At 45.8% G+C, this 17,480-nt stretch overlaps 1 protein-coding gene across 1 annotated transcript in view; it reads right to left on the bottom strand.

The window, feature by feature from the left end:
- Positions 1–17,480, bottom strand: part of CIMIP2C (ciliary microtubule inner protein 2C) — a 94,855-nt gene that overhangs the window by 41,414 nt on the left and 35,961 nt on the right. The window contains exon 2 of the mRNA XM_069233694.1: positions 31–304. Within this exon, the coding sequence (XP_069089795.1) occupies positions 31–304 (274 nt within the window). The remainder of the gene's footprint in view (positions 1–30; positions 305–17,480) is intronic.

Below are 17,480 nucleotides of genomic sequence, written 5' to 3'. Positions count from 1 at the left end.
GCTAAGAACCCCTGAAACAAAATGGTTCACCTTATTGAAGTCTTTCAACTCCTCCGTCCGGTTGTAATCCACACTGAATCTGGTGCACGTTGGGGCGTGCAACCATCTGTCCCAGGTGCGTGATCTGCTCCCCAAAACCAGTGCCGGGTCGTTGGAGTACAGGGTGGGGAACTGCCCCCCACTGGAAAAGGGGCTCTGGCTGTTACTCAAAGCGCTGGACCGGAAATCTTGGAAGTACTTTGCTGTGGTGTTGCCATAGGTATCACCAAATGAATACACTTTGGTTGGGACATGGCCCTGATACCTGCAAAAAAATATATATATATATTATCGGTGCCACGGTTATCAAAAGGGGGGCATTGCTGTGTTTTTAGCTCAAATGAATAAGTATTGATATTTACCTATATTAAAAACTGGGTTTTTTTCATCGAGAAGATAGGAAGCAGATAATACACACACACAAACCAGAAAAATACATTTTATTACAAACAATATTAAATGAGAGAAAGGGGTAAACACCGGTAATTTCTGCCCAGAAACAGACAATACTGGCCAGTTCATATTCATTTGCTCAAGGCATGCCTCTCTCAAAATTCACTCCCCTTTCTCACAGAACTTTAAAACTCTTTGCTTGGCCAGAGTACTCATCCCATCAGGGTATCCACTCGATTACCCAAAGTAGAAACACACTCCTACCGTAACCCTCTACGTATGCAAAACATCTCCCCCTTCCTCATTGCCAGAATAAGCGTAGCCAACCAGATTTCTGGTGAAGGTCTTCTGGATGAACACTACTTTTTTGTTATTAGTGTATGTACAATTAAGGAACAAAAACAATCAAATTACCCTTCGAACTAAGGTGGCTGCAGTGGTATTCCTGCCTGCAAATTCTACTCATGTTAGGGAGTTATGCAAAATCACACTATATGCAGCCAGTGTTAAAAAGGCTGGTAATCCCTATTCACACAATAGTTATATACATGCAATACAACTGAGGAATAGGGCAGAAGTCAATGGCAGTGTGACAAGGAGGCGTGTGTCTTGGCCATCCCTGAGACCTTTGATGGAGTCATTCATTGTTGTTATTTTGAATGTTGACGCAGCAGAGTTCATAGTTCCCGGGGGAGGGGCACACAGTCAGCAGCGCCACCGCCCAGGTCAAGGTGACCTCAGAGCATCAGGGGTCTGGAGGCGGTAAGAGGTTGAGGAGAAGAGGCGGTGTCCGCACATCTAAGAGCACTCAATGAAGGGCAGTAAATTGTGTAGAAAGATGGAGCAGTGTTGGATACTCAAGAGGCATGAGGATGCTTTCAGCCGGGGCAATGAGAAGGGACAGGCGTCCTGGTGGTATGTAGAGGAGTTCTGGAAGCCGGTGTGCTCTATCTTGAAGGTGTAGGGGGTTCTGTTCTTGAGGATGGGGGCATCATTTGTCGTCGTGAACGGCATAAGAATAACTAGGAAGACTGACTGGGTACATTGAGTTTAACTGATATATTCACAATATCGTTTGACAGATTGCCTTAGCAAGAGACACATCTTAGGGACTAAATCCTCCATAAAACATGTAAATGCCTCCATCACATGGGTCCTTACTACATGACTAGAAAAATCAGACCCTGTTCACCTATGCGCGATCCGCCCAGTAGAACAGAGAAGAAGCTTGTTGTCTCCGGATATATTCTCAGTTCACGAGGGGGCAGGGTCTCTCCTCTTCAGTGCAGGCACCGGTTCCATGGAACTCCTTGCCATTGATAACAGGTTCAACCCTACACACTTGGGCTTCAGAAAAAAGCTGAAGACCCACTTATTTGACTAGGTAGTGCCAAGACCAGCACCAACAAACCTCTTTGGCTTGTAGGCACTTTACAAATGTTGTCACTCACACTCATCCACTACTAACCAATGCACTAAATTATGCTTCTGCTACCAGGATCCATGCCACAGGAAGGTTCTGGGAAATGCAGGCACATGCAGAGAGTGACCGCAAAAAAAATAACCCTATTTTTCAAAGGTGGAAATCACATGGTATTATGAATATTATTGTGTTTCTGTTCTCAGTCACAAATATAGAGCATTGCATTCTTGAAATAGATTTGGTAAACCACCAGAGCCATTAGGTAAGTACTTGTTTGGGAATGTAGTGAGGTATATCATTTCAGATCTGTGGCGCAGGTGCTATACAACAGAGTAATGGAAGAGGCAAGAGCGGGGTCAGTTACCAAGGGAGTTTACAGGTCCTTTTTTGGCAAGGCAGGCGAGGGACTTATTTTTGAAAAGGACCTGGCTTCCCATGATGTAATCAGCTGGGCCTAGAGAAAAGCCATCATAGTCTTGGAGATGACAGGTAGAGGTTCTGTTTAGCAGAAAGAGGGGACACTTCACAAGATGCAGGAGAAAGCAAGAGCCTGATGATGGCTGGATGGACATGGATGATGTCTCTATCCTCTGGCCAGTGACTGTCCAAGAAACATGATCAGGCATAGTTAGCTATGTTAGTCTGCCAAGAGGTGCCACATTGACAAAGGTGTCAATCACCTGCCTAAGATCAGGATTCGGGTACGATTCAGGAGGCTGTTGGGGCATGCAGAGACCGGTCTGTACTGAACGCTAACCTTCCATCGTTAGAGTCAGTTGGAAGGTATAAGGCCTCAGAGAGGTTATCCGGCTGTCGATCTCAGTCTCAGATATATTGAATGTACACCTGAACCCGGTTTGGTAAATTCCTGCTAACCTTGGCGTAGGTTTGGTGGGACAGTGTGCCATTGACTAAGAATTTGTTGTAAAGACACTTCAAAATCAGGTGACTTATAGGACTGGGTTTAGGTCACCTTTGGCTAAAATTTTGTTTAGAAGGTATTTTAGAATCAGGTGAATGAATTATTGTCTTTCTAGACTGAGCATACCAGGAAAGCCTCGTTCCTAGTCCTAGTTCTTACAGACCAAGGGTGAGTGATACCCAGGAAACAAGCAACTAGATAAGCCCTTTGTATTGTAAGCCCATAATAGGACCTCCTCTTTTCTTGAAAACACAATGCCTGACCATTTCATCTGGAAGTCCTCTTTGTTCCTTTACTGCTTTCAGCATATGACAGGGTGCAGCTCAGTTTCCCTTCTATCTTTGTTGCACGCTTTGCATTTTGTGCTCCCTACAGGGTGTGCTGGGGAAAGGTTCTACTTCTCTGCAGTCCTCTTTCTATTCCAACCACAAGCCAATTTGATCTCAACATTCTATGATGACCAGAAAGGGACCTGTGATGAAGATTAATAGCCTATAGATTTAGCTTCCCCCTGCAGCTTGTCTGGGATACCAAGCCCCGGGACCTCATTTTGCTGGTCTGTGTAGGTGTGGTATGGGGTGCGGAGTTGTTTTCCTATCCCTGATATCCCCTTTGTGCAGATGCATGTAATACAGCTTGTGTGCATGTGTGCTTTGCCTTCATAAACTTATGAACCCACAGGTATATATTTTTTTTGATAACCAAATGTTATTGTGTTTATGCGCAATGTAACATGTCACATTACAGATCTGATACAATTAAACCTAAATTTCCACATTCTGGGCCCCCGGGGAGCCCCAACCCCGCCCTGTGTGAGGTTCAGAAATTATCCCAGTGTCACATTGTTTGGTACAGGGTATTATATTCCCACTTCTGTGCAAGCATCTCCCATCCATGTGGACCAAATATTAGTGTGTTCCTGCGGGCAGCCACATGCTGTGTATATGGGCCTCTCCATCTGGGTGCAATAGTCCACCCCGCGCCTCCACTTTGAGAGTGCGGGTGAGCTGTTCGCTGTGTGCTGCAATGTCTAGTTTTGCTACCATAAGGGCTGTGCCCGAGAGAGAGTTCCCTGTCCCCTCCATCACTCCCAACAGAACCATCATAGAGAAAGGATCCAGGGTTTGTCCCAACACCGTGGAGAGTTCGGCCAGGACCTGTTTCCAGTATTGTGTAATGACGGGACAGGACCAAACTACATGGAAAACATCCGCAGGTGAGTGAGAGCAGCGGTTGCATTCAGGGGGTAAATTGAAGCCCAGCTCGCTTTAGGACCTATAGGTATATAATACAGCAGTTAACTGGTATATATATATATTGGTATATATATACTGGTATATACATATGTATATATATATAAATATATATTACAGCAGTTAACTGGTATATATATATTGGTATATATATACGTGTGTATATATATATATATATATATATATATATATATATATATATATATATATATATATATATATATATATATATATATATATATAAAACCTGTGGTTTTCCATTCCTCTGCACCACTGTTTATTGTACTCAGGATGTGAAGATGTGTGATCTTGTTCATCTGTGTCAGTTGTTCTAACTGGTGCTGTTGCTTGCTCATCTCTGACTTCATGGCCCTTCTTTTGACCATGACCTTGCAAGGAAGAAGAATGACCGTGGCCTGATCCCTAGTTCTGCGATGGCTATACCCATCCAACCCTTTGCATATGTGCCAACCCTCCTGATTTAAACAGGAGTCTCCCAACAAATATTTGAGTCACTAATAGTGTTAGTTTAGCTTTCTTCAACTTAATGTATCCTTCAACACAGCCCTATGGGGGAAAATAGTTTCTTTCATTTTGTTTCTAATTTCCCTGTTATGTGTTCCCAGGTGCTGGCCTGTATGCCAGACCAGCACTGCAGAGGCCTAGGGTGCCCTGGGGCAACCTCCCTGGTCTGCTGTACGTGCGCGTCAGGTGGTGGGGAACCACTGGGAACACTTTGAGCTCCAGGAAGGGAAGGCAGCACTAGTGCGGATGTGAGATCCCTGACAGGTACCATGCATGAAAGACATATAAGCTTTGCAAGGGAGCCCTCAGGAGGTCTCTCCTTGTCCCTTCATTCTTCCACTATGAGTTTCCATCCCTTTCATTAAGGTGCAAAACTGCCAGTGGCCTTGGCGGGAGCCTGGCAGGCTGGTGGGGGGTTAGCCCTGGGTGTAAAGGGTGGGGAAAAACACTCAAATATTTTGTGGGGAGTTTGGGCAAAACGAGCTTGTACACCTGGAAAACCATTTCAAGCTGGAGTAAAATAATAAAAAAGTGTTATAACCTAATGTGCATTTCCGCCACACTTAACAATACAGAGAGTACGCAAGGAAACTGAGGAACAGATTATGGGTACGCCTAGAGATTTCTGGAATCCCCTGAAAGTCAGAGGTCTCCACAAATCCAAAGAGGACTCTCACAATGCACAGATTTCTGAATCTCACATATTTTCTTTCTGATAAACACCACCCCGATAATGAATTGTTATTACTTTTCAAGCATAACAGCAGATTATCAGAGAGAACCCTCTTAAGTCATTAAAGTTCTTCTCTTCCTGAAATGAAAGTACACACCAAGGGCGCATTGGGAGAACACCATCAAGGCGGTGTTGCCCTTCGCTTGCTGCAGTCTGGTCCCTGGCCATCATGAGGATGAAAGCAAGAGATGAATGCCAGAGCAGGTGCACAGGTGCACAGCGTGAGGTGATTTGAAGTGGGTGTTTGAAAAGGGAGGTGATGTCCTGAAACGTTTCCTGCATCTCAGCTGCATCTGTTACCAACATGGGAGGCAGCCCTTATCACTGGACCTTGTCCACTGATAAAGCCACAGGGCCAGCCTGGGAGTATCGAAGGTGGGACAGCAGAACATCCTCCCTACCTGGGAGTTCTGCGGAATGATGGTCTCCTGGGTCTCTGTCAAGCTCCAGCTACTCGTTGAGTCGAGGTACACTGACGGCTAGATGCAGGAAGAGGTCACTGAGCAGGCTCGGTTATTTACATCATTCAAGGCGGTTAGGAATTGTCTTGTCCTGGCGGGAGCTTCAGGCTCTATCTTCACCAAAAGATACTGCCTGAGGTCTGACACCACTATGCATCTCTCCCTCAGTTGTTCAAGTAAGTCACTGAAGAGAACTTCTTTCAGGGTTATACAGTCGCCTCCTAAAGGGGCCATCGAATGGGAAGAAATAATCTTATCCTCTTAAGCAATCTGGCCTCATCAGCAGTCACCTGCAGTAAAGGGTTCCGCGATCTCCCTTTGATGACATCTGTTCGAGTTGTGACATAATTTACTAGATGTTCCCTTTAAACTTATAATCATGGTTTCACCCATCCAAGACAATGGATAACCATGGATTACCAGTAGACAAAGAGAGACGCTGATACAATGTATTCCTGCTATATATTATGCTTTTATTTCTTTATGTAAAAATTGAAACATTGATCGCTGAGGAAACATTTAGTACGAATGAGCGGATGGGAGCGCGTACTGTTCTGCACACTACATCGTAACACATTTACATGATCAAATGTACAGCATGAAGTCAGCCATAGAGCGCATTCCTGGCCAGAAGATAGAATGAGTTATAACTCAAACAGACTGATCAACGATTACCAGGAAAGGGAATCTCAGTGGAGCGCAGAACGATTCCCAGTACACTGGTTCTCAAGTGTGACTTTCCGTCTTCTGGATGGTGAGATGTCGTGAGGGGCCGCCTGAGCTTCCAGGCTCTCAGCCTCATCTTTTATGCATTACTTTATTCCTGTTTCTCCCCTACAAGCATCACCAATCTGGAAGATGCTTCTTCACGACGATAAGCAATGACACGCGTATCAACAGGTCCATCAGCGGCACAGCGGTGAGCTGACCATCTCGAAAAGACCTTCGCTCCATCTTAGTACAGTCCGCACACCGCTATAGCAGGGAGGGAACTAGGAGCGGTGGCATTCTGGGAGGCGTACTTCTTTTCAATCTGAAGTAATGAGTTACAGGAGTGAAACTGACACTCCAGCAAAATAGATTCCACCACTTCTGTCATGGCCGCCATGCAGATTAGAATTGTTCATTCCCTGACAGCATCCCACAAGCAAGATGCTTTTAGAGGGTTACACTGACAGGTTTCTCATAGTATCCATTTATTGGAATTCTTCCATGTCTTGGTTCATTGAATATCTGAGGATGAGTTAAGTATATTAACAAAGTAATGTTTATGTAAGATGCACAGGGAATAGATTGCAGCAATCCAAATAAATACTTATATATATGTGTGCAAACATTTATGTGAATACTTATGCATAGGCACCTTTGTGTACTTCAGTATGCGTATACACTCAAGAAGAAAGGGTAATTATGAACATGTTGAGGTAAAAACCTAATTTTACAAAAGGAAGTGAAATGCCACTCCTTTCAGAAATGTATACCACCTTAACGCCTCTCACTGCACCGATTATATTACACATGAATGTGAGTGGTGATCAGAGCAGGTTTTCTTCACTATATGCAGAACACAGAAGCATACTTGTATGAGGTTCCACCACTTATAGGATCTGCAAAGTGGAAAAAGAGGGTCTGGAGCCCACCATGGGGCTTGGACTGTGATGGAACCCTATGTGTCCTGTGTGCCACATAGAACTCACTATAGTCAGGACCACAGGAATTATACAATTGTGCGGCCACGGCGATTTTTGCATGATTATAGATTTGCCACATTTGCCTCATAAACCATGACGTATGATCTGCTGATTTTAACAAAAGAAATTGTTTCTAGCTCAAACGGTTCAAAAGTTACTAAAAATGCAGCAACAAGTGTTGCCACGCAGAGGAAGACCCGTTGCAAAGATGCACCAGTCACCTTTCTGTTGCTTATTGTTATATTTTTTTGTTAAAATTGTATTAAGTGGGTGCAACCAATGTCCATACAATGTTACCAAGTGTAAAAATGACAAAATAATTAAGTTAACTATTACAAAATGTGCTGCAATATGCCGCACAATTTGGATTTTCTTGCTGCATAATTTACACAACACTGCTGCATAATTTTACCCTCTCCTGTCACATAATCCCAGTGACCTTGACTATGGCATTCTTTTATTGCACATATATTTCATGGACAAGCTTGAAATTTCTGTATAGATACTCATCTGCAATTTTCTTATTACAGTCTAGTAGTGCTATTACAAGTGAAGTCTTCTGTAATAAGAAAATGGTGTAGCTGCTCAATGTAATAAATTATCACAGTGCAATTGTAACTAGGCCTGGGCAGAGTTCGCAGAGTTCCGCTATGTGGGACTCCACAAGGTGCCCCGAAAATTCCACTTTACTATGCGGAGTTCCGCAAGCGGTGGATTGCGTTAGGTCACACTGTTCTCGCTGATTTTTAGCCCCGGGTGTTTGTCCTGCACTGAAAACTCAGTGCGAACGGCTCCCCGCGCAGTGCAAGGGGGCGCTGCTTCTTTTCTGCCACTCGAGTAGATTTTCTCCCGCTCGAGTAGATTTTCTCCTCGAGAGGCAGCTTCCTCAACGCGAACAGAAGGTTTCTCAATGCGAGCAGTCGCAACCATCTGTGACCGCCCGTTTTGAGAAATCTCAATGGGAGGTGGTCTTGAGTAAGATTTTCCTCGCTCGTGCTTGCCAACTCAATGTTGAGTAAGGAAAAAACTATGCTCCGCTCTGCGGAGTTTTTCAGAACTCTGCGCTCTAATCGGAGCGTGGAGTGGAAAAAAGTCTGCAGACTCTCCCTTTAATAAGGACAAAAGGAGCCTCATTAACCTTTGAACATAGCTAAACCAAACCTCATTCTAACAACAGAAGACAAATAGATGGCAGCGAAGTACGTTTTATGGTGGGCTGTTGGGGCCAATGTGTAGCCTCAACAAAATCATATAATTTCTCTTTATATTCTCTCTTTTTTGCTAGACCAATTAAAGAATAGGGAAGGGATGTTTAGCACTGAATTGTTAAAGAAAGAAGCATGGCCAATTACCCTTGCATTAGATGGAGATGATGTAAGCCTTCATTCACCCCACAGGCTGCTGTGCAGCAGAGAGTGACTGACTTACACTGACTGACCATCCAAGAAGCATGCTCCCACCCTGATGGATGGCCTACATTAAAGCGCTACATGCACAACGCATTACTCCCGGTGGGGGTGCTAATTAAGTCGTAGTATGTGCTAGTGCCAGCGAATAGCCCCCCATAAGTGGGAGCATGCCGGGGTAAAATACCTTAATATTAAATGAATCGAGTTAATTGCCCTCATTATTTGCCTCCTTCTTCAGCTCAGGGTGCTTAACTTGGGCGGCAGGCAACTATCATATGAAGCAATATGGAGCACGTGGGACCTCCCGTGTCCGGATGAAATACCCACCATTAGCTCAGGAACTGCACCCTCTTCTTGAGTAAAGCAAGGGACACAGGTGTAGTGACCCATGTGACACTAAACATTTCAAATCCAGCAGACGTCCTAGGAGCAGATTCCTCTTCTAATTTTCATGCTTCAGGTACCACCTCAGAGCTGGTATGAATATTGGTTTGGGTAGGTTTTGTGGCCTAGACCTTGAGGGTTTCATTGTGGTCTGCTCTAATAACATCATTAGCAATGAGAAATCTGTGGTCTATGTCTTGCTAAAAGTGTGGGCCTTCTTCCTTCTTTGAATTTCTACCTAGGTGAAAAAATACATTATTTTAAGGACCTAGGACTCAGGAGTCTGTGATGTCAGGAGTCTGGAAGTGTGGGGTAAGTGGAGGTTTCCATCAGACCTGTGTTCTTCATAGACACGAAGGTACAACCAGGGTGTGTTTCTAGCCTAACTCCTCTCCTTCGGTCTCAGTGAAGACAGGTCAGTAGGGTGGGTGAGGTGCACTTTAGAGGATCTCCTGAGGAGGGGCCCTCCTAGACATGCATTGGTTTCCAATGCAATTACAGCCTTTAACAGACAAAGCCCCCTCGGGAATCACAGAGGTACCAGTCCCTGCGGGGCTCATCAGCAGGGCCAGGCGGCCTGTTTGTTCCCCCGGACGTTCCCCGGTGGGCTGGGGCCTTGGAGGTCGGTTTTCAGGACAGGGAGACACTGCTATCCCTCTGTCACTTTCTCCGGCTTCCATGGGTTGTTACAGCAGGGATGAGGGTTCGAGGATGTGGGTGGGGATGGTTTGGCCATTTTGCCAGAGCAGCTTTTTGTTCCCAGTCCAGATATATTCCTCCGGTTCGTGAATTCCTCTCTGTGCCAAAGCTCACTCATGGCTCAGATTGCACCAGATTTCCAAGGCAGGCGGTTTTGTATAGAGGTAGCAGTTTTTGTAAACTTGTAAAAATAAGATGGGCTGGTTCCGGACCATCTATTTGTCTATATGCAAGAGCAGCGAAAATACGGCAAAAAGCGTCCCCCACTGTCCGAATGCGGAAAGCTTATTTCCAAACACCTGTCTTTGCTAGACACGCTTTGTCTGCCCTTGATAAAAGGCCTACGCCCAGACAAAGCCCATCTGGGGCCTGTGTTTGCCCACTGTGGGGACCGCATCCCTCACACAAAGGATCGGTGTTGTACTACACACTGGAAGATGAGGTGGGACCTCTGGGCCATTTGTCAAGAATAAACAGAAAGGTCTGCGGAGCATGAACTCGTGTGCCTGGCGCTGATAGATGCTGAATAATTGCTCACAGAGGCCTTGTTGAGCAATAGCTTGAGGCTGTGCATCAGAGGGGATGCTGCCCACTGAGACCACTAAAGATGGATGACCGGGACCAGCAGTGGCAACCACTGCTAACTAAAAGCAGCTCCCGGAGCCAGTCACCAGGCCGGGCTTGGCATCAGGGGACCATTGTGAGGATGCATTTATCAGATCACCAGGAACCCTCAAGAGCAAGGATGCAACCTTTCTAAAGAGGTTTCAAGGAACTGTACTAGAAAGAATGGGAAACAGCAATGGCAACCAGTGACTGAAATGGTACAAGGACAAAACGAGGGCAGTGCTGAGGTGAAGCAGACGAGGACACCCTCTGGTTACAAGAGGTCGAGGTTGCCTTTTCCTCTGTACAAGGGTGAGGAAACCTGGCTTTACGCTCAATTGCCGCCTGTCACCTGCCAGTTAGAATGAAATATGCAATGTCTCCTCCTCTTGCGTCCATCAGCTGAGTGTTCTGGACAAGTTTGGCCCAGCAACCCTGGGGAGGCTTGCACTGCTGCTATCTCCATCAGTGGGTTTCCATTTAGATAACCAGAAGGTCCTCTACATAGATCTGCCGACATGTGAAATCTGGCCGCTGCGGATGGTGCGTGCTACTACATTTTGCACTATGCGGAGGGGCAAAAATGTGATCCATTTAGTACCAGCTAACTGCACTGTACCTGGTATCACCAGTCACTTCAAAGTAGTGCCTGCCTACTGCGCCTTACGTGCTAATTTAACTAGTTCGGTTAAGTCTGTTCCCTGGTCCTGGTTTTTGGCAACTGAACACTTCTGTCCTGGCCCCAGGCCCGAGAAAGAAAATCCCACTCTTCCCGGGGCTCAGAACAAAAAAAAATCTTAAATGGTTCCCTTTTCTATTTAAACCTATTTTAGGAATTTTGTGCAGCACTATCTTTGGCTAACGCCATACAAACCTTTTTATGCATATACTTTTAAAGAAAGACCAAATAATGCAATGAAATGAGATTTGGTGCAAACATTTTCGATCTCCTACTTAAAAAGATATTATGTTGATTGGACATTCCATTTTCCCAAACTTCAAGGCAATTTTTAAACCATCTATTGTAAATTCATGCCCTCTTGTGGCCATTTGTGGTGGTGCAGTAAGGCACCTGCTGTCAATGGCCATAATCGATCCCTGGAAGAATAGAATAGAATATCCCAAATTCTATGGTAAAGCAAGCTGGTAAGTTTGGGCCTACTGTTGTAGTAGTGTAGAATGCATAAAGATGCTCTCATTCTCCTACATGAGACGGGGTGATGTTGTGCTCTTCTACAGGACCCACATAACATTTCATGACACTGCTCAAAGCCTAAGCAAAGGCTAACTTAGCCAGGAGGAAGGTTACTTCTTGGGGGAAACCATTTTATGATACAAGCACTCTTCACCTTTCAGATGTGAATAATAACCACGCCTAACCACGAGTCCTTCTCGTCATCAGTAGCAATTTGATTGATCGATCAACTATAATTAAATGTATACTTCTTTCTGAAAATGTTTATGGGTGTCATCTTTCATAAAGAGTACCATGATGATAGCTAAACGTGACAGACATATGGTGTTCAGTCTGATGGTTAACTACTTGCATGTGATGTTGAACTACTGTAGGTAAATATCCCCTTACAAGTCTATTTCATGGCAAACACTTGAATCCAGACAACATTCTAACCCAGCTTCCCCTTATTTATTAACTCTGTGTACTGAGCTGTCCCTGACAAAGAACTTCTTGATCTTAAGACTCCAGCCCTATTTACTAATAAAAGGTATCATGATGGCTGCCACATTTCCCCTACTATAGAGAGTAAGGGATCTCATTTTGAAAATAAAAAAATCACCTCTGAAACAAAACAACACAAACTCTATTTAATACCTTTGAAACATTAGATAGATAAAGTCTTCCTTATGTGAGTAGTGACAAAACTAACCAACAACCAGAATTCAAACAATGGCTTATTACAAAGGACCCAATCTTAATATCTTCTACGGAGAATGCAGAGAGCCTCTGTCAGAAGCGGGTTATTAATTAACGCATGTTGGTGAGCCAAAAGCACAGTCTTTAGAGAATCTCTGCTCAGTCCTTGGTAGATATGGCACAGCAGCAGGTGGTTCCTGGACAAGTGGGTCTTAAATTCAAGAACTAACAACAATTTTAAGTAAAGAATACAACAAAGTAAAATTCCACAACTATTTCAGACAAAATAGATAATATAAGAGCAAAAAGACACCAAATCATTGATGTTTTATAGCAAAGGCCACGTACAAGGTGCTATTAAAAAACAACAATTCGTGGTTTAGTGGGACCTAAGCACGATTTCACACCAGCCACCATGATGCAGAAGAGGTCAGATACACCTAGCCGCTCATCCTAGTCAAAGTTTTTACCTTTGGACTTACTCTCTGAAATAAAAGTCAAATCCTTCGGTGGAGCAAGGTGCAAGGCTGAGACTGGTAAGAGTTCCTTTAAGTTGGACATACCGTACTCGAGTTCCCAATGAAGCCGTTAGTTTTGGTACCAAAAGCTCTGAGTGGAACAACGCTGAATTTTGTAGACTCCAATGTCAAACCACTGTAGGTGTGCTGCCTCTCCACTTTGCAAGTTTTCAGATTCATACTTAGGGCCCGATTTAGAGTTTGGTGGATGGGGCTACACCGTTGCAAGCGTGACGAATATCCCTTCTGCCGTATTAAGAGTCCATTACAGCAGACAGGATATCTGACGTTGGTGACAGAGTAACCCATCCGCCAAATTCTAAATCAGGCACTTAGTCACTTCTTCCAGCATGACGAGGCTGGAAGCTTTAGCTGGGAAGGGCTCTAAGGGCAGGGGTGTTTTTTTCCCAGCTACAGTGCTTTTATTATTTCAGTTGGCTGCCACCGGCCGGGTCAGGTGCACATTGCAGGCTGAGGCCTTTCCATCATAAGTGTGCACTGTGCGGGTAGGAGTATGGCCTCATGATTGACAACTGACAGGCTGGCTGAGTCTTCACTTAAGTGCAGAGTTAGTGTGCATGTCGGGTTGGACAGATGTCTTTCTGTGACCAAATCGACATGCTCACTTGAGGCCTCACCTGCCTGCACAATGGTAATGAGCCAGGGATCACAATCACAGCCTCCACATTCTCCTACGGAGTGCTGGTTTTACTTGCTCCAGCCAATCCTAGTACTACTCTCATGCTGTTTGTTAATATAAGCGGCAAAGGAGCAGTATCTGGATTGGCTCAAGTGATGCAACTAGGCCTAGTTAAGTGGTGAGGCAGTGCGTGGTTGGAATGAAGGAATGCAGTGATTGGACATTTTCTCTCCCTTGCTCAAATCTCTACTATTGCCTTGTCATCATTGTGGGTGAATAGCACATGAGGCGAGGGAGTGGAAAAGACTAGGGCTCTTTTACTGGCCCAGTCTCCTCCACTAAAAATGTTGGCTTCCTAGTGGATTTCTCTCCCTCTCTTTCATGTGACAAATAGGCCATGTGGCCTTCTGCTCCTTCTTCTAACTTTGGTTGCTGCAACAAATTGTTCCTCTTCTCCCAAATTCCACAAAGAAAATTGAAGTCCTATTGTAGGAAGTTGGCTCTGTATACTATTTCAAAGTAAGAGATAGTGGGTACAGAATCCAAGGGTTCCCCTTAGAGGTAAGATAGTGGCAAAATTAGATCATTCTAATGCTCTATTTGTGGTAGTGTGGTCGAGCTGTAGGCTTATCAGAGGGAAGTGTTAAGCATTTGTTGTACACACACAGGCAATAAATGAGGAACACACACTCAAAGACTTACTCCAGGCCAATAGGTTTTTATATTGAAAAATATATTTTCTTAGTTTATTTTAAGAACCACAGGTTCAGGATTTACAGTAAACACTTTAAATATAAGGTACTTCACTTAGATACTTTAGGAACTTTGAATAAAAGCAATATCATATACAGTCTTTGTAAAAATGGCAATAAGCTATTTTAAAAGTGGACACTGCAAAAATCAACAGTTCCTGGGGGAGGTAAGTAAAGGTTAGTTTGTGAGGTAAGTAAAACACTTACAAGTCTCAGTTCTGGGGCATAGGCAGCCCACCGTTGAGGGTTCAAGGCAACCCTAAAGTTACCACACCAGCAGCTCAGGGCCGGTCAGGTGCAGAGGTCAAAGAGGTGCCCAAAACACATAGGCGCCTATGGAGAACAGGGGTGCTCCGGTTCCAGTCTGCCAGCAGGTAAGTACCCGCGTCCTCGGGGGACAGTCCAGGGGGGTTTTGTAGAGCACTGGGGGGGACACAAGTAGGCACACAAAACACACCCACGGCGGCACAGGGGCGGCCGGGTGCAGTGTGCAAAGCAGGCGTCGGGTTTCAGATAGATAACAATGGAGGGACCCGGGGGTCACTCTGGCGTTGCAGGCACGCACAGGGGGGGCTTCTCGGGACAGCCACCACCTGGGCTAGGCAGAGGGTCGCCTGGGGGTCGCTCTTGCACTGAGGTTCGGTTCCTTCAGGTCCTGGGGGCTGCGGGTGCAGTGATGCTTCCAGGCGTCGGGTCCCTTGTTACAGGCAGTCACGTTCAGGGGGAGCCTCTGGATCCTCTCTGCAGGCATCACTGTGGGGGCCCAAGGGGGTCGTCTCTGGTTACTCACGGGCTCGCAGTAGCCGGGGAGTCCTCCCTGTGGTGTTGGTTCTCTGGATCTCGAGCCGGGGGCGTCGGGTGCAGAGTGTAGAGTCTCACGCTTCCGGCAGGAAACGCGTAGTCTTGGAAAGTTGCTTCTTTGTTACAAAGAAGTAGCTGGTTTTGAACAGGGCCGCTGTTCACTGGAGTTTCTTGGTCCTTTAGTCCAGGGCAGTCCTCTGAGGCTTCAGAGGTCGCCGGTCCCTGTCGGATGCGTTGCAGGAGCAGGTTTTCGAAGTTGGAGACAGGCCGGTAGGGCTGGGGCCAAAGCAGTTGTCGTCTTCCTCCTTCCCCTGCAGGCTTGTAGGTCAGCAGTCCTTCTTGTTTCTTCAGGTTGCAGGAATCTGATTTCCTGGGATCTGGGGAGCTCCTAAATACTGAATTTAGGGGTGTGTTTAGGTCTGGGAGGGCAGTAGCCAATGGCTATTGTCCTTGAGGGTGGCTACACCCTCTTTGTGCCTCCTCCCTGTGGGGAGGGGGACACATCCCTAATCCTATTGGGGGAATCCTCCAATCTCAAGATGGAGATTTTCTAAAAGCAGGAGTCACCTCAGCTCAGGACACCTTAGGGGCTGTCCTGACTGGTGGGTGGCTCCTCCTTGTTTTTCTCATTATCTCCTCCAACCTTGCCGCCAAAAGTGGGGGCAGTGGCCAGAGGGGCGGGCATCTACACTAGCTAGGATGCCCTGTGGTGCTGTAACAAAAGGGGTGTGCCGTTGAGGCTCACCGCCAGGTGTTACAGTTCCTGCAGGGGGAGGTGAGAAGCACCTCCACCCAGTACAGGCTTTGTTCTTGGCCACAGAGTGACAAAGGCACTCAACCCATGTGGCCAGCAACATATCTGGTGTGTGGCAGGCTGGCAGAAACTGGTCAGCCTACACTAGAAGTCGAATTGGCATTCTGGGGGCATCTCTAAGATGCCCTTTGGGTGTATGTTACAATAAATTGCACACTGGCATCAGTGTGCATTTATTGTGCTGAGAAGTTTGATACCAAACTTCCCAGTTTTCAGTGTAGCCATTATGGAACTGTGGAGTTCATGTCTGACAAACTCCCACACCATATACTCTTATGGCTACCCTGCACTTACAATGTCTAAGGTTTTGCTTGCACACTGTAGGGGCATAGTGCTCATGCACTTATGCCCTCACCTGTGGTATACTTCACCCTGCCTTAGGGCTGTAAGGCCTGCTAGAGGGGTGACTTACCTATGCCACAGGCAGTGTGAGGTTGGCATGGCACTCTGAGGGGAGAGCCATGTCGACTTAGTCATTTTCTCCCCATCAGCACATACAAGCTGTGAGGCAGTGTGCATGTGCTGAGTGAGGGGTCCCCAGGGTGGCATAAGACATGCTGCAGCCCTTAGAGACCTTCTCTGGCATCAGGGCCCTTGGTACCAGGGGTACCAGTTACAAGGGACTTACCTGAGTGCCAGGGTTGTGCCAATTGTGGAGACAAAGATACAGTTTAGGGAAAGAACACTGGTGCTGGGGCCTGGTTAGCAGGATCCCAGCACACTTTCAAATCATAACTTAGCATCAGCAAAGGCAAAAAGTTAGGGGGTAACCATGCCAAGGAGGCATTTCCTTACACCTATCTATTATGCTCTCTCAGCTCAAATATGGTGACTCTATCTTGGGCTTCTTACTTACCTCTCTCACTGTCTCTACATAGTCCAAAATGCAGATACCTGCCTCATCGTGGGACTGCCACCCTGCGCTCTGCTATTTCTACCCATCTCCAAACACATAATTAGCTGCCACTGAACTATTTCTATGCATTTGACGAAAGTGCAACTGCAAACAATTAAATGCCTATATGTAACAATACGTGGTACATTGTGGGTGTTTGTGGGTGACCCCCCTGTCCATTGGTAGCACCCACTTGAAGTTTGCAAACTGAATTCTCTTTGCTTATGAAGGCTGATGGGAAGTGCTGCTGCTCCCATGCAGCCACCACCAGATGCTTTTGTTTTACTTGTTTCACTCTTTAGGTCTTGCCTGTGACACTTGCTTGCAAGAGATATTGTATACAACAAGGGGCTTGCAGCCCTCCCTTTGCTTAACATAAGTTGGCTTCATTGTTTCTATTATTTGCTGCCTTCTAATTGGCCAGCACATGCTAGCTTCACTTCCTCTTCTTCAGCTGGAGCACGAATCAAGTACTGATTGCTTCAGCTTGACTGCTGTCCTTGTGCTAATTGTGCTGTGACTGAGGTACTACTTTTATTTTTTCTTCTTCCCTTTCGTCCTTGTTGAGCAACTTGCTATTTGCAACTATGTTTACTATGCCATACACACTTCAAGACTCCCCCCCTTTTCTCCCTGGAAACGTATGTTT

The sequence above is a fragment of the Pleurodeles waltl genome, chromosome 5, assembly GCF_031143425.1.
Source record: "Pleurodeles waltl isolate 20211129_DDA chromosome 5, aPleWal1.hap1.20221129, whole genome shotgun sequence".
Taxonomy (NCBI): Eukaryota; Metazoa; Chordata; class Amphibia; order Caudata; family Salamandridae; genus Pleurodeles; species Pleurodeles waltl.
The sequence above is the reverse complement of the archived record's forward strand: the minus strand, read 5'-3'. Positions and strand labels throughout refer to the sequence as shown.